The sequence below is a fragment of the Carlito syrichta genome, unplaced genomic scaffold, assembly GCF_000164805.1.
Source record: "Carlito syrichta isolate Samal-C Ts95f unplaced genomic scaffold, Tarsius_syrichta-2.0.1 Scaffold312386, whole genome shotgun sequence".
Classification (NCBI taxonomy): Eukaryota; Metazoa; Chordata; class Mammalia; order Primates; family Tarsiidae; genus Carlito; species Carlito syrichta.
The window spans coordinates 788167-807207 of record NW_007256482.1 but is presented as its reverse complement, the minus strand read 5'-3'; the positions used below and the strand labels follow the sequence as shown (position 1 = coordinate 807207).

Sequence of the window (19041 nt, the reverse complement as noted above, 5' to 3'; positions counted from 1 at the left end):
CCGGGAGCGACCACTGCACTCCAGTCTGGGTGACAGAGTGAGACTCCAACTCAAAAAAAAAAAATAGAATAATCCCATGCACAATAGCCACACACACAAAAAAGAGGAAATACCTTGGCATTCACCTAACCAGAGAAGTGAAAGACCTTTAAAACAAAAACTACAAAATGCTGCTCAAAGAAATCAAGGATGACACAAACAAATAGAAAAAAACAGTTTCTATGTTCATGGATTAGAAGAATCAACATTGGCAAAATGTTCATCTTATCCAAGGCAATCTACAGATTCAGTGCAATACTCATCAGATTACCAACATCACTTTTTTCAGACCTGGAAAGGGCAATTCAGAAATTCATATGAAAACAGAAAAAAGCACCAATAGCCAAAACAATCCTCAGCAACAGGAACAAAGCAGGAGGTATCACACTTCCAGACTTTAAACTTTATTGCAAGCCTACAGTAACCAAAACAGCCCGGTATTGGTATAAGAATAGGCACATAGACCAATGGAACAGGACAGAGATTCCAGAAGCAAAAATATGGTCTCTTAACCAACTCATCTTCAACAAAGCCATTAATAACAACCACTGGAAAAAGGAGACCATATTTAGGAAATGGTGCTGGGAAAATTGGCTGACCACATGCAGAAGAATGAAACTGGATCCCTACCTATCACTATATACAAAAATCAACTAAAAAATGAATCAAAGACCTAAATGTAAAACTTCAAACTGTCAGAATCCTAGAAGAAAGCATAGGAAACACACTATGCACATTGGAATAAGCAAAAAAATCTTGACCAAGTCCCCAAAACCAAATGCAATAAAAGCTAAGATAGAAAAGTAGGATCTCATCGAACTGAAAACTTTTTCACAGCAAAAGAAACCATCAAAGGTAAAGAGACAACCCACAGAATGGGAACTAATATTTTCAAATTATGCATCTGACAAAGGCCTAACATTCAGGATCTACAAGGAACTCAAATGAAGGAAAGAATAAGAACAAACAACACCATTTAAAAATGGGCAAAAGACATGAACAGGCACTTCTCAAAAGATGACATACAGGTAGCCAACAAATAATGAAAAAATGCTCATCCTCATTAATCAACACAGAAATGCAAATCAAAACTACAATGAGATACCACATAAATCCAGTGAGAGTGACTATCATTAATAAGCCAAAACAACAGATGCTGCCACAGGTGTGGAGAAAAGACACAGGTGCAGAGAAAAGAATGCTTCCACACTGTTGGTGGGAGTACAAGCTAGTTCAGTCTCTGTGTAAAGCAGTGTGGTGATTCCTAGAAGAACTAAAAACTGATCTTCCATATGATCAGCAATCTCTCTCCTGGGAATATACCCAAAGGAACATAAATCATTCTATAAAAAAGACACCTGCACATGCATGTTTATTGCTGCACTATTCACAATAGCAAGAACTTGGAACCAACCCTACTGTCCATTGAAAGTGGACTGGATAAAGAAAATGTGGTATACAGGATGGAGTATTACAAAGCCATAAAGAAAAACAAAATCATGGCCTTTGCAGCAAATTGGATGAAATTGAAGACTATCATACTAAATAAACTATCACTGAAACAAAGAGCTGAGTACACATGTTCTCATGGGCCTTGAACATTAGTCACATTGGCACAAGGGTGGGATCAGCAGTCACTGGACACTGCTAGGGAAGGGAGGGAAGAGGGGAGGAGGGAGGAGCACCTGACAACACAGAAAGTATTTGGGTCATTACCAGGGAGAGTGAAGGCCAGATAGAAGTCCAAACTACCAGTATGCAGACTACTTATGTGGTTAATCCTCACTTGTACCCCACATTCCTATAATAAAATTAAATTTTAAAACTAATAAATAAATAAATAAATTGGTCTTCTAATGTAGCTATAAATAAAAAGCAATTTAGAGCAGACGTGCAAATGTAGGGGTAAAATACCTCCATTAGAAGATGATGTAATTATATCTAGAAAAACCGCAAAATATAATAGAAAAGCTACTACAAACAAAGAGAAATAGGAAGGTAACAGGTTATACAAAATACAGAAACCATATATACAAACAATACTCAGAAGAAACAATGGAAGAGAATATCCAATTTACTACTGCAAAAATAAAATATCTAAGCATCAATTTAACAAGAACTGTACAAAATCTAAATATGAAAAACTCAAATCACTCCTGAAAGACACAAAATAGTTAAAGTGGAAAGATATGCTGGATAAGGAAACTCAGCATCATGAAAATGTCAACTGTCCCCATGTTAATGTATACATTTAATAAGATTTTAATAAAAATATTATCAAATTTTTTCCTGGAACAATACAAGTTCATTGGAACATCCACCTGGAAGCATAAAAAAGGTAAAATAATCAGGAAAACACTAACAAGAACAGCAATTCCATATAGATGATTAATCTAAAATCTAAAGCAAAGCAATGATACTTTAAAGAGAATAGCTTCATGACCCTGAAGTAAGGAAAAGTTTCTTAAATGAAGACTGATAAATTTGACTAAAGTAAAAAAAAACAAAAAAAACTTTCATTCATCAAAAGACATATTAAGAGGGTAAAGTGGCATGCCACAGAGGAAGATACATACACACAAATACACATAACTATCAAAGAGCCCACATTTAGAACATACATTTTTAAAAAACTTTCTAAACTAAAAATCAACAAAACACATGCATGCACAAAAAAATCATTTAAAAAATATGAAGAGACATGAACAGGTACTTCCCACATTCACACACACACATTCACACACACACACACACACACAAGCAGCCAATAAACATAGCAGACATAATTTGTTTTTTTGACTTGGAGTCTCACTCTTGTTGCCCAGGATGGAGTGCAGTGGCATGCTCACGGCCACCGCAGCCTCAACCTGTTGGGCTTAAGCGATCCTTCCGCCTCAGCCTTCCAAATAGCTGGAACTACAGACGCACGCCACCATGCCCGGCAAGAACAGACATAATTTTTAAAAGAAGTTCAACCTAATTAATAATCTAGGCAATATAAAGTAAAACTGCAATAAGATACTACCACACATTGAATGAATGAAATTTTAAAAACTGACAATAGCAAGTGTTAGCAGGAAGATAGAACATATAGAACTTTCACACACTTCTGGTGGGGATGTACATTGGCACAAACATTTTGGAAAACAGTTTGGTATTATCTGTTGAAGCTAAAATGCACACACCATAAACAATTCCACTTCAAAGTATATATCCAAAAGAAATACACACTTATTGTACTAGAAAACAACATAAGACTCTATGAACAGTTGAATGAAAAATAAACTGTGGAATATTCATACAAGAAGATACACATATATTTATATATAAAAAGAATGAGCCACAGCTACATACTACATGAGTCTCACAAAATGTTGAAGAAAAAACAAAGACAGTCTAAAGAACATTTATGTCTATGAAAACCCCACAACTAACTCTTTCTTCACAGAGAATGACTGAAGGTTTTTTCCTACGATCAAGAGCAATACAAGACTGTCTGCTCTTGCCACTTCTATTAAACGGTGTGATAGAGAGTCAAGCCAGAGCAATTAGTAAAGAAAAAAATAAAAAGCATACAGATTGGAAATAAAAATGCAAAACGATATCTTTTTTCAGATAGCAAAATCTTGAATGCAAACAATCCTAAAGAACCCACTAAAAACTATTTGAACTAATAAGCAACTTCAGTAAATTAACAGTATACAAGATCAATATATAAAAATAAATTGTATTTCTATAAGTAGTAATGGACCATCTGAAAATAAAATTAAGAACACACTATACCTTGGGAGGTGGAAGCAAGAGAATTGTCTGAACCCAGGGGTTCAAGACCAGCCTGAGCAATTTGGCAAGACCTCATCTCTATAATAAATCAAAAAGTAGTGGCGCACACCTGTGGTTTCAGCTACTTGGAAGGATCACTGAGCCCAGCAGGTTGAGGCTACAGTGGCCATGAGCATGCCACTGTACTCCATCCTGGGTGACAGAGTAATTCCAACTCAAAAAAAAAAGAATAGCAGAGAGAATAAAATACCAAGAAATAACTATAACAAAAAAAGTATATGACTTGAACACTGAAAACTAAACAATGATGAAAGAAATTAAAGAAAAAAACATCCCATGTTCAGTGATCAGAAGGCAATAGTGTTAGGATGGCAACAATTTCCAAAATTGATCTAAAAATCCAATGCAATGCTTATCAAAATCCCAGCTGGTTTCTTTGCAGAAGTGGACAAATTGGTCTTAAAAATTCATATGGAAATGCAATAGATCCAGAATAGCCAAACTAGTCTTGAAAATAAACACAGTCAAAAATAAACACATAGTATTAAAACTTGCTAACAAAGCTACAGCAGTCAAAACTGTGTGGTACTGACATAAGGACAGACATATGTATCAGTGAAATATAATTGAGAGCCAGAAATAAACCCTCATACTTAGTCAATTAATTTTCAACAAAAGTGCCAAAAGAGTTTGATGGGAAATAGACTCTTCAAAAAACTTTACTGAGACAACCGCTATTCACACACAAAATTCTTCAAAGAAAACACAGATATAAACTTTTAGGACCTTGGACTAGGGAACGGTTTCTTAGATATGACATCAAACGCATAAGTAACAAAAGAAAGAGATAAGTTGGACTTCATAAAATTAGACTTTTGTGCTTCGAAAGATGCTATCAAGAAAGTAAAAAGAAAACTAACAAAATAGGAGAAAATGTTTCAAATCATATGTCTAACAAGGAACATGTATTTAGAATATATGAAGAACTCTTAAACCTAAATAATAAAGACAATCCAATTTTAAAATTAGTAAAATATCTGAAAGGGTACTTCTCCAAAGAAGATATTCAAAATGGTCAATAAACACATAAAAAGATGTTAAAATCACTAGTCATCAAATCAAACCATATCATTGGCAAATCTAAATCATAATGAGACACTATTTCATACTCACTAGGAAGGTTATAATTTTTTTAATGGGCAATAAGTGTTGACAAGGATATGGAGAAATTGAAACACTCATAAATTGCTGAGGACACTCATAAATTATGAAGACATTTTGGAAAACAGTTTGATGGTTCCTCAAAATAATAAACAAAGAGTTACCATATGACCCAGCTAGTCTACTTCTAGAATATATATATATATAATTAAAACAAATGTTCACAGCAGCATTATTCACAATAGCCAAAAAGTAGAAACAACCCAAATAAATGTCCACTAACTGATGAAGTGATAAACAAAATGTGGTACCAAAGCAATGTTATTTGGCTATAAAATGGAATAAAGTACTGATACACACCACAGCAGAGTTGAACCTTTCAAATATTACGCTAAGTGAAAGAAGTCAATTACAGAAGACCACATATTATATGATACTATTTATGTGAAATGCACAGAACAGGCAAATCTATAGACATAAAGTAGAATGGTGGTTCCCTAGAGCTGTGGAGGCTGGATGAGGTAATGGGGGAATGACTGGTAATAGGGATGGAGTGAAATATTCTAAAATTAGGTGGTGGTAATGGTTGTACAATTCTATGAATATACTAAAAACCACTAAGCTGTATACTTTAAATAAGTAACTTTTATGGTATGTGAATACATCTCAATAAAGCTTTAAAAAAAAAAAAAGGACACTTAGTATATGAGTTCCCTTATATGAAGGCAAACTTAAAAATGTGTGGTGTTTAAGTGTGAATAACTGGGTATTAAAAGAATAAGGAAAAAAATCAGAAAATGACTTTTCTAACAGTTAAGAGAGTAGTTAACCTCAAGATTACGACTGGAAAGAGGAATATGGGCAGCTGCTGGCAATGTCTATTTCTTGACCTGGTTGGTGGTCCCATGAGTATTCACTTTAAAATAAAGTAATTCATCAAGCTGTATACTTAAGTTTCATGCACTTGTCTTTATGTGTTATATTTCACAATTTTAAATATTTAAAAAGTAAAATAAAACTACAGAAAATACTAGAAAAATACTATCTTTTTAAACATCAAGCAATTATAAAGGAAAAGAGTAACAGCTAACTACATAAAAATTTTAAATAGAAAAACTAAGAGCTTTCAATACTAACTAGGGTACATATAACATAAACTTTAGGGTTATTGGCAACATGTATCAAAATCCTCAAATATGTGCATACTCTTTAGCAATTGAATAAAGATTTAACTACCAGAATGCTTAATAATGACATTGTATTATTTACAATAAAAATTTTAATAGTGTATTAGTATCTAAAATATGGTTCATTTATCTATATACTCATTAAAAGTTATATATAACAATATTTACTGACAAAGATTTCAGTAAATATACTAAGTTAAATGACATTATAAGACAGTATATTCAATATTATTTATCTTTTAGAAACATACAAAACAGGTAATGTCAAAGTTATATACAAAAATGTGAATAGTGGCTTTCTTCATGGGAGGTAAGGTGAGATTAAGGATGATTTCTATTTTCTTCTTTTTTTAATCTGTATTTTCTTATTTTTTCATAATAGAGGATAAAGTTACTTCCGAAAAAAATAAATTACAGTATCTACCCTTGATGTGATGATTAAAATGGAATCTCATCTCTGTTGTATTCCTGCACAAAACCCATGAGAAAAACACAATCATAAGAAAAATGTCAAATTTCAATAGAGGAGCTTCCTACAAAATTCTTGACCAGTATTTCTCAAAACTGTCAAGGTCATCAAAAACAAAGGAATTCAAGAGGGATCTAAGGAAACATAACTCCTGAATGTAATGTGGTTATTCTGCATGAGATTTCAGAACAAAAAAAGGACATCAGGTAAAAACTACAGGCATCTAAATAAACCATGAACATTAGTTAATAATAATGTAGTGATATTGGCTCGTTAATTGCAACAAACATATCATACTAATATATGACATTAGTAGGAAAAAATGAGTGCAATGTTTATAGAAATTCTATACAATTAAATTTTTCTGCAAAATCTAAAACTGATCTAAATACAAAGTTTATTTTTTTTTAAAAAAAATAATAGTACCTAAGTTAAAATGTTTACTGTTCTTCAGTTTCAGGTGATTTCAAATAAAATATTAGAATTGTGTGTGTGTGAGTGTGTGTGGTGTGTGTGTGTGTGTGTGTGTGTGTGTGTGTGTGTGTGCATGCGCAGACACATGTGTGGAGAGAGAGAGGGAGAAAAAGAACAAAATATTAGGTTTTTTTTTTTAATGTTATAAAAGGAGCAATGCATATACGTAATATATAAGTCAGTCTGTATATACAGACCTCACCTGTTTAACCACTTCTATTTCTGTACAATAATTACACATAAATAACAATAATAAACATAATTATATGAGAATATAAAATATATTACAATGTATCTTCCTGTGCTGTAAAATGAAGTGAACTAACTTCAAGCAAAATGCTTATTTTGCTCAGCTAACAAATTACGCATCCCTAATTTCCTTTCTTACTGAAAGTTGACCACTGAAATAGCACATCCTGTACTCCTAGAGGGAGCCAAGTCAGAGAGCAGAGAAAGTGCTTGCTGAAATAATTTTCTCTTCTTTCCTCAAAAGGGAAAAAGTCAGTAGTGGTGACCAGTCCTGCACAAGGCTCACTACTGAGCCCTATGGAAGTTGGTTTCCCTAAATCCAAATAAACTGTAGTCCCTTATGAAGCCTACTGAGAAGACCAAAGGGAAAAGCATTCCACTTGTTAAATGTTTATTATTTGAGCTTAGCAGCCAACTATAATAAGGGAGAGAGGAAGCTGTCTGCAAGCTGCATGCAGATTTAGCTACTCAAATTCCATGAATGTAAAATAGAACATTGAGGCTAAACCCTTAAAATTTACTAGGCAGTAGTTTAAGGGAGGAGGTAGTTGGTAATAAAAGCTTGGAGCCATTAATATTTGAGTCAGTGATTTGAAAGCAACTCAAGTCAACAAAGAACTAAAATTCTCAGGAAAACTGTTGATTCCTCTTATTCTAAGAACCACAGTCCAACATAGGAAAGGAACAAAGCTCTTCTCTCCTATGACTCCTTTAAATTTGATCTGAGACTAAATGTTTTTTGTTTTCCCCAAAGCCAAATTATTATCCATTAAACTGCTGGTGGGTGGCATAAGCTAAACGTTTTCTTCCTTTATCCTGCGTTTCCTTGGACATCTTCCTTGGCTGAGCCTTAATGACTATCCACACTACACTTAGTTATTCTTTACTTTCCCAATTCAATGTGTCCATCATTCCTTTCACTATAATAATGATGTAATATCTCAGGCTTATTATCTATAGAAATGTGCTTTAAAATTGACTACAGGATTTTGGTTATGAGTGCTAACTAGAAAGTAGTAGCATGTATCTTAATAGACATCATGATAAAGTAAGTCTATTGGAAAAAATAAACAATGTATTATTTATTCCATTTCCAGGCAGTTAATGGCATAAACTAAAATAAAGTAACAAATTGAAGAAAAATATTTTTCGGTATGAACTACATTTAATCCTCAAAAATAAAAGGCATGAAGATGGATAAAGTTTAAGACAAAAAAATCAGACTGTCAAGTAAATATGAACAAACAGGGAAGTAGGCCTGGCCTTAGGAGTTTTGGGTTCAAACTGTGTTATCTTGAGCAAAGGATTTGGAGTTCACCTCTCTGGTTTTTCCAACTCTAACATGATTGGATCTGACGTTTTTTACAAGGATGAGGATCAAGAACTTTTTACAAGTATTTGTTGAATTAATACAAAATTCATGTGGATTAACTACATCATCTATTAAATAATAGGAACAGCTATAATTTTATTAAATGCCTAATATGTGCTAGAACATATTATAAGGCCCTTTATATTCATTATCTATTTTAATCCTCACTTTAACCTCCAAGGGATATCAAGACTGACTAGAAAACAGGCTCAGAAAAGTTAAGAAACTTGTCCAAAGTCATAAAACTAGTAATACATGGCAAAACTATGATTCAAAACAGTCTAGATTTAAAGTTCATGCACTTTCCACTAGCCCCTTAGAATTAATCTGGCATTAACAGGAAATGAAGCATTCACAGCAAAGAAGCTTCTAGGCAACTATATTTTAATTTTAAAATTTTATGCAAATCTGTCTAAAAAATATATAATGTACTTCCTCTTTTGCTTTAATTCACTAACCAAAGTCAATGCCTTTCTGCAACAACTTAGGATCATAACCATGGACGTTGTGATGTGGATCAGAACACATATTGATGTGTAAAAGTCATGATGCTCCACAATTCTATCCTGTTTCTCTACCTGGCAGTGCCTCTCTCAATACCCTGCCCTAGCTACTCAGCGATCGGTTAAGAAATCAGATAATTCATGTTATGTAAATAAATCTAAGTAAATATGGCCCTGGGATAAGAACTTGAAGATGACTCCTTACCAAATATATCATATAATCTAGCTCTGCTACTTTCTTTTTTGCTTCTTTCTAGATTGTAGCTATGATCTATAAAGATGAGAGTTCCTGAAGAGAGATTTCTGGATAAATGAGGCCTTAGTAAACTAAAACAATATCTTCTTTTACAGTATCATCTGATCACTTTAGACTTCAATTTACCAAATCTCATCTTGCTGTTCTTAAAATGGAATCACAGTATTAAAATATATTACTTCTAAAACCTATTGTATAGCAAACTCTTCAGGAGATGTACATATTTGTATTTAGTTGTGTGATACCAGAAACACAATACGTATTAAACATTCTCACTAAACAATAATGCAGTAATGATGGCAAACTCAGTCTTAAACTTAAACCAAATGGAGGTGGTAAGTGCCTAAGCTTTCCTTAGCCTAAGTATGATCTCTTCCAAACACCCCATATACCTTCCCTAGCCAAAACTAGTAGAAGAAATGTATAAATTCCCCCTTTGTATATGAAGAATAACATCATAGCACGCAGTTGTTTACAAGTATGCTTCCTTTTCCCTGACCAAAGTGCAAATTCCCTGGGAAAGGACAGTTTCTATCTCATTTTTTGTACTCTCTTCCCAGAGCTTTGCATAACACCTTCCACGTAGCAAGTGTTTCTAAAGTTCTTTAAGTATTTAATACCCCTTTTTCTACCACAACCATTCCTTTCCCCATCAGGACCTGGGAGGGAAGATAAAGTAATCTCTTCCATGAGACTGCTAAAATATCTGTAAGTAAGCAGTAGTATAAAAGACAGTATCCCTGCTCTAAAAATAAGGTCACAGTAAGGTTCCTAGGAAAAAGTAATGCTTATTTTCTCATATACCATTGATAATTACAGCATTAACATATAAAAATAACGTTCTCACCTTAATAATAGAAACAGATACTTTGTTTTGAATTTACTTTGTGTATTTTAACTACATTAACCACTTTTTACCTTTCTGAAACTGATGTGTCTATTTGAGTGTTGAAGACAATACAATATCAATAGTTGAGGTTTCTGTTCATTTTGATTTCAGACATTTACACTTCATTAAATTTACTAAAGCATACTGCTTCACATTCAAGATCCCCTAGACAGATCATCATTTCATGCCTGGAGCCCCCTATTTACCATGTATCATCAGTATTATTAATGTTGGGTCTTCTACAGTAAACTAAAGTAGTCTCTCAATACCTGTTAACTTTGGATTTTTTCCAGTTGACTTTTTTAATACCCAAATCCACATATGATTCAGTGAGTTCTATATTTAATTCTCCTTCAGAGTCAGTTGGAAGTACTCCTAGTTTTCCAGCAGATTCATAGAGAGAAATTTCATCTTTTAGTTCTGTTAATTCTTCCTATAACACAAAATTATTGAAGATAATTTTTATTATTTTCTTATATGAAGAAATCAATAATTCTATCTATGCTTCAAAATGTTTTAATGATCATAAAAAGCAAAAAGCATCTTCAAATACATTAGTATATATTGTAAATTACTTTATACTGGCCAGCACATACAGGTTTTCAAGTAAACTGAATGGATGAATGAGTAAACAAATGTAAGTAATTCCTCTCACACCTCCCTCTCTTACATTTTGAACTTCATGAAAAGTCCCTTAAGCTGGAAAGCTGATGGCAGCACTTTCTGGCTTACTAGAGTAGGGGTCAAAGTAGAGTGGTTTGAGAAGAATGTGTTGTACTTTAGCCTGCCAGTGGTGAAAAGGCAAAATCCCTCTTTCAGTGGAGGTAATCCCAGAACTCTTCTCCAGTATTTTCTTCTGCCTCCAGTGGAAAATGTAAGTAGCTGAGAGGTTTGCAGCTAAATCCGATGTTGCAGACCCTTGTAGATAAACTGATCTCTAGGACATACTCATAGATGAAAAGACACACCAAATGAAGTAGGTGGCAGGCAGACTGGCAGGAGGGGCAGGCTCCTGGCTCTGCCGAACTGGGCTTGACTCCCCAGTTGAGTGTGGGAGATTGTGAGCAACTACCATGAGCTGGCTTGAAGATGGTACAACAATCTCTATCATACAAGAGACCCAAGATTCAAAGAGGTGATATAACCATTGCCCAGTTGAGTTACCCACAGAGTCTTTTCAAAGTGATTGACACTTACTTGCAAAGCCTTGTTCATCTTCTCACTCATAGCATGAGCCTTCAGTGCTTGCTGCAGCTGTTGCTGTAGCTGAGCCACCTCCTGTACTGAGCCTGCAGAAGAACAAACCACAGAATGCACTAACTGTAAGAAGACAAAGTACCTATGATCTACAGAAGAACCTGAAGTCATTTAGGCTACAGAAAATGAAGTTCTGCTTTATTAGCACTGTCATTTTAGGGGCATAAAGGTATAGAGCCAAGGGGACCCAGAAAACAAAGATCAGGTCCAGACATTACCAAGATTTAGTATGGCTTCCCATATAACCCTGGGGAGTTGAAGGCATGGGCTACTATGACCATCTTATGAATCAAATCAGCCACATCTACAGACATTAACACTCCAGCAATCCATTAATGGGAACACAACATTCCAACTCATAGAAAGTCAAAGAAAAAATTCTTTGGAACCCATTTCTACCTTCCAATAAACTACATCTTGCTGCCTTAGCTTCTTTCTAAATGCTTTTATTCCAACATTCCCACCTCCAAACGTAAAATAAGTATATTAGGATTGTGCTTCTGAAATTTTAGTAACTTAGTATTTTAAATGTACTGGGCAGAAGTGAGAGGGAAGCCCATTTAAAAGTGACTTATAGGGTTTCAAAAGAAAATGACCATCTATAAAATGGCTAAATAAAGAAATGATGGTGTATTTTGCAGCTAAAGAAAATTATATTTTCAAAGCCTTTAATGGTCAGAGAAAAGACCCACCAAGTAATGTCAAGTGAAAACAAAGGATATACAACTAGACAGGCAGAGGAGCCTAAATAGCGTAGGATCCAAATTTAGCTTCCACCAATACACACACACACACACACACACACACACACACACATTTAAGCAGTCCTTGACTTTAGTATTTTCAAGTTTAGAGCAATCTAGCCTTTCATATATTGTGCCAATAGTCTGAATTGTCTTTCATATGCCAAAATGTGACTTTGATATATCAGCTAATGAATAATCATTGACCTATTTTCACAGTATGCGAGCACACAGTGAGGTTTTTGTCTGAACAGCAATGTTTATACAAACATTTTATTATTTTATTGCTTTTTACCCTAATACCATTTTTTAAAAATTAATAAGTAAAACTACTGCTGAAACTAAAATGATAGGAAGCATATGTCTCAAACTTAATATCATGGAGATCATACTAGAAATCTCAAGCATGACAAAAATGTAACTTTCTGGCCTCAATTGACTAAGTTAGTGGCTATTCCATTGTGAGGGGAAAAATATTAAAGTTATACAAAAGGACAAAACTATATGATCAAATATTGGGCCTAAATAAACAAAATATAATGGAATTTTATAATCACTTTTAGCTTTCAGAGATAGAATTTACCTTGTAACATATATTTTACTGCTCAATTTTTACACATTCAGCTTTAGTATGTTTTCAGAAATGCACTATATAAAGTAGGGCATTGTCTGTGTGTGTGCCTTCATCTCATTTGAAGAAAATACATCTGAACACTACTAATAATTATCTAAGTAGTAGGATTATTGGCTACTTTTATTTAGCATTTTATACTTGTCTGCAGTTTCCAAATTATGTAATAAAAATGAACTACATCTTTGTTCATACATAGTATTTTTCAAAAAAGAAAATAAATGTATTAATTATCTTTTTTGCCTCTTCTGGGTTTTTGCAATTCATGGATCCTACTGTGTTCTCTTTGCATATTGTGCTAGCCTTCTGGGCACATTGAAGCCAAACCAGACACCCACCGGATTGCAACAAGTGGGCACATTGCTTCTGACTTTCCTCCAGGCTTCTTGTCAGTCTGTTAATGATCTCAGTCTTTTCTAACTTGATCGTTTCTTGATTTCTTTCCAGTTGCTTCACGTGATCTTTCAAATGAAGACAAATGTCTTCCTAAAAAGAGAGTTCAACAAGTCATTTTCATGATAAGTTTTAGTAAATATTAAACTAAAAATTATGATAATTGGATTTTACATCAAATATAAAATGACATGGCAGCATCACCTCTTTCACAGGGTTAAGTGCATAGGACTGGGAGTCAGGAGAACAAACCTGTGTGATCTTGAGCAAGGCCTCAACTCCTCAGTCTGTTCGACTGTTTCTTCTTTTGTAATTATACTAATAAAGGTTAAATTAGATAATTTCTAAAGCACCCTTCTACTCTACATTCATAAGGCACTGTTATATGAAAATTAGACTGAACTCAAGCCAAAGGAAATGTATTACATTTCTGTTTGCATTTGACACTGTCAGTATATATATACATATTTAGACAGACTACTTTATTTATTTATTTATTTATTTGCAACTGGGCATGGTGGCTCATGCCTGTAATAAGGCAGACTACTTTAAATCACGCAATGTGTATCTCAAGACAACAAGGATACAGACACCAAATACTGTACATGGAAACTCACTGTATTCAGAGCAGCCAAAAATAATCTTTCCCTTCTCTGAACTTCTTTTAAACTCAATCTATTTCTCTTATGTTTCTCTATCTATCTTTTACACATCTTATTTATCTTAATAGTCTCACTGAAGTTGCCTCTGCAGTGTCTCATATATATATGTATATGATATATATGTATGTAATATATATCATATACATATATATGTATATATATAATATGTATGTAATATATATCAAGTGCTGCAGCAAACACTTGAAAAATAAACGACAAAGAAAAAACAGCGAGGGTAAATGTGTGTGCAGATGTATAACTGCATAGGAATATACAGAAATATATACTCAATATATTCAAGTTTCTTCAAAAAGAAAATGTGTCCAGGAGTCCCAAGCCCAGGTAGAACAAATCATCACTGTAGAAATCATCACCTTTCTATCAAAAAAGGCTATACAGGTTGAGTTTCAGGCAAATGGCAGAACATAAGAGAGGCAGAAGAGTGAAATAAGGTAATTGCTTGAAATTACTTGAAAAAAAAACTAAAGAAAATAAGTAATAAGAATAAGATCAAGAAAGGGCTTTGAAGTCAACAGACAGCCTTTGGTTTTGGCTGCCTGATCCATAGGAAAATCTAAAGCCCAATAATGCCTTAAGGATACTAACACATAAGGGCACTAACACAGAAGTTCCCTTAAGCAGAGCAAAGGAACTCTGAAGTCTCCCATTTTGGATTAAAACTTCATGTGAATTTTGTATTCTATTTCATAATGTGGCTGTGTTTGCTTTAAATTTTTTCTACTAAATTTTTGAGTAAAATGAAGCTTCTGGAAACTGTTCCATGTTTATTCAGCACTGCAAACCTCCTGGCACACTGCTGCGGATTCCCAGGCCAGCTGGTTCTAAAGTGCCAAAGTACGTGGCAAACACAATGAATGAGCTAATATTAATAAAAGTATGACCGTAATGACAGCAACAAGGGGTGGGGAGACAGCTAATATTTATGTTCTGGGAAAGTCACAATAGTTTTTACAAGAAGAGACTGGGAACTAGAGAAAAAAGTTAAAGAAAAGGTACATTTAAAAACCATTGCAAAGAAAAGGCAGACCCTGGCAAGAATTTGACTATTTGTGACAATCAATTAACTGGTTGACAACTTTAGGGAAACCGATTATACTCATAAAACTACAAGGATTTAATACCAAAAAACAAAAAGATGATCTTTTCCATAATTAACTTAAGTGAGAACACTCAGTTCAAGACTGATATGGGCAGTCATCTTTTAGCACTGGATGAGACAAATGTGATGATAAAGAGATGACAGCTGAATTTGTAAGAGGGAAAATATAAGCCATATATTTCTCAAAATACACTAATTACACAGACATTTTAAAAAATGTATCATAGATTGCTACTCTTCCCATTACATGGAATTAGATATTTTATGTATTAAGTTTTGTCTTTCAAAATACAATTAAATACCCATTCATGATAAAAAAAATAAAAACTTAGTAAACTAGGTATAGAGAGGAACTTTCTCTACATCAAAAAAAGAAAAGGTTCAAATTTTCACTGTTAAGTGTGATATCGTTGTTGTGTATTTTTTAATGTAGAGGAACAAGGCAAGGATGTCCCCCCTCACCACAGCTTTTCAACATCATACTGAAAGTCCTAGATAATTCCTGTAAGACAGGAAAAGAAAATAAAAGGTATACATATTGGGGGAAAAAGAAATAAAACTGTCTTTACTTATGGATGACATGATCATCATAGAAAATCTTAAAAAACTGACAGAAAGACTCCTGGAACTAATAAGCAATTATAGCAGGGTATAGGTAAAGAAGTCCACCACTCTCCTATATATCAGCAATGAACAAGTGGCATTTGAAATTAAAAACGCAATACCATTTACATTAGTATCCCCCAAAATGAAATATTTAGGTATAAATCTAACAAAATATATACAAGATTGGTATGACAAAAACTACAAAACTATGATGAAAGAAACCAAAAAAGAACTAAATAAATGGAGAAATATCCCATGATAATAGATAGGAAGATTCAATATTGTTAATATGTCATGTCTTTCCAACCTGATACAAAGATTCAATGCAATCCCAATCAAAAGTCCTGCAAGTTATTTTGTGTATGTCAAAAAACTGATTATCTAAACTTTATATGGAAAGTCTCATACAGTACTATTACTCTGGTGCAGAATGCTGACAATGGAGAAGGCTACGCATGTGTGAGGACAGGAATATATGAGAAATCTTTGTCCCTCTAACGCCATTTTGCTGTGAACCTAAAACTTCTCTAAAAATAAAGTATATATACATATATATATTTTATATATATGGACCATATATAAAGTATTTATATATAATTAAATATACATAAAGCCTATTTACATGCTGATGTTTAGCTATTGTCCAATAAAAGTCTGAACAGATGACATATGATTAGTCTATAATATAGTTATTGTCCATTTCCACCAAGAACAATATTTTTATAAAGCAATAATTTTCAACCTTTTATGAGAGGAGGCAAAATTTTGAAAAATCTGAATAAACTCATGTGTCTTCTCAAAAAAATCTGTATACTCATACCCCATAGAAAATCTTACCCACAATTTCAGAGAATTCATGGACTCCCCAGAGCCTAGTCAGACTGTTTTAGGAGACACCATGTTAAGAATCTCCATTACTAGCAAAATTTATGATGTCTGAACATCTACTTTGTTAACACTGTGTATATACAATACATAAATACAGTTGTGTGTGACGACATGAGAGTCACTCAGAACCTAGCCATTGACAAATTTATTAAAGTTCATCTGGGTAAATGATCCAGTTATTTGTACCTTGCTACTATTTTCCAGGAGTCATCTTACTTTTCTTTGTAATCTGCAGGATGGTCTACAGAGGAAAAGGTTATCTGAAAAGGAAATATGTTGCACCTCTTTGGTAACTTTTGTAAAGAAAAATGAGATAAGGGTCAAAATTAAGTATGTATGCATGGTCACCAGCTATATAAGAAAATCTAAACCAATTCTCTGTGTGTAGAACATATTCATGAATTTTTCTAATTACAGGCAGGCATCTCCCTAGCCACTGGTAGATTTTTACAGTGCTTCTCCAATTAGGAATCCCAGTTTGGATTTTGAGGTAATACCGAATGAATATAGGTACCCTGAACTTTTTATTAAAAATACTGCTGAGCAAATGGATAACAAATTGATAGCACAAAAGTGATATCATAAGAAACATTCTCAGAAAGAACTAATGGTAAACACTTTCGAACTACCACTTTGCAAAGCAGCTATGCAATACATGCAGAGCCTAACATTAAGTGCTATGTTCTGTTAAAAAGACAATAAAATAAAAACAGTCATAGAACATAACAGTGGGAAAAGACATTAACACCTTCAATTTATGCTTCAGGACTCTGATGCCCACTCAGCACAGAATAAAGGCTTGGTTCTGACTTCTAGTCTAGAGTTATTTTATTGAAGAGAGAATGCAGTTGGGTACAGGGGTAGAACATACTAGAAATTCCTTCCAGCACTTTCCTAATGTAATTGTGAGAATGGAAAGATCCTCTACTTGGTATGGAAAAGTCACCAGATTCCACTCTTTTCTAGTAATCTGAGGACTGCTGTCCAAGTCCAACTGACTTAAATGCTACTATCCTGTGTTTGAACATTAATTTAATTTTTAAAAATCAATAAACTATATCTCAAATTCTATTTGTTTAAATATTCTATAAAGTAGACTCTTCTAGCTCAGAAAGTAAAATACTGCATATCTGCACTTGTAAGCGGGGGCTAACAATGGGTACACATGGACATATGGAGTATAATAACTGACACTGGAGACTATAAAAGATGGGAGGTTAAGGGGTGGTGAGAGTTGAAAAATTACCTATTGAGTACAACATTCTCTATTCAGGTAATGGGCATACTAAGAGCCCAGACTTCACCATTATGCAATATACACATATAAGAAATCTGCAATTGTATCCCCTAAATATTTAAAAATAAAGTTTTAAAAAAGTGTAGACTTTCCAACAATTTGGCATAGAGTTCATCTTCCCTACCCTTATATATCTTCCACAATGATCAAACTCACAATATTTTTCTATAAAAAAGGAATAAACAAATAATTAGCAAAATACATACTGGTGCATAAGTTTTTTTTGTTTTTTTTTTGAGTTGGAATCTCACTCTGTCTCCCAGATTGGAGCACAGTGGCCGCTCCCGGCCACCACAGCCTCGACCTGCTGGGCTCTGGCGATCCTTCCGCCTCAGCCTTCCAAGTAGCTGGAACTACGGGCGCACGCTACCATGCCTGGCTCATTTTTTTTATTTATTGTAGAGATGAGGTCTCACCTGCCCAGGCAGGTCTCGAACTCATGGGCTCAGGCAATCCACTCACCTCAGCCTCCCAAAGGCGCGGGATTACAGGCTGAGCCACCGCAACACCGTGGTGTTGGAGTATATCGTTTGTCATTTGGAGTGACAATGTTGTGCTTGTGAATACACCTTGCATTTTGCAGAACTGTAGTTAGTGCTATTTGTGGGCTAAAGATGAAGTATCAAGTGGAAAAAGACGAACACTTCCAATATATTCTTCTCTTGAATTTAAAAGATGAGTAAAGGCAGTGGAGACCAACGCCAGCGAGGAAAATGTGGCAACAAAATGGTTTTGTTGTTTCAAAGAAGGCCATTTGACCTAAGTGATTCTTCGTGCTTAGGAAAACCACTGGGCTTTGATGAAGAGACCATTTCAATGCTTTAATTCACAGTGATCCATCAGTCAACTCAAAAACTGGCAAATGGATGAACCAGTCAACCATCATGTGATATTTGCATCCCATGGGCAAGCCAAAAACGCTATTAACTTATGCATCAATCCAATAACTCTAATAAAAACTTACACAAATACATATAAACATAAATTAGAATAAAAACAATTATTATGCCATAATAATTCAATCTTATATATCTAAAAGCATGGAAAAAGTCAGCAATGTAA

At 34.0% G+C, this 19041-nt stretch overlaps 1 protein-coding gene across 1 annotated transcript in view; it reads right to left on the bottom strand.

Annotated features, from left to right (window-relative positions):
- Positions 1 to 19041, bottom strand: part of CEP152 (centrosomal protein 152) — a 91897-nt gene that overhangs the window by 49104 nt on the left and 23752 nt on the right. Inside the window, exons 10-12 of the mRNA XM_008069900.2 lie at positions 13352 to 13499; positions 11580 to 11671; positions 10652 to 10815 (exon numbers count right to left, since the gene is read on the bottom strand). Coding sequence (XP_008068091.2) covers positions 10652 to 10815; positions 11580 to 11671; positions 13352 to 13499 — 404 coding nt within the window. The remainder of the gene's footprint in view (positions 1 to 10651; positions 10816 to 11579; positions 11672 to 13351; positions 13500 to 19041) is intronic.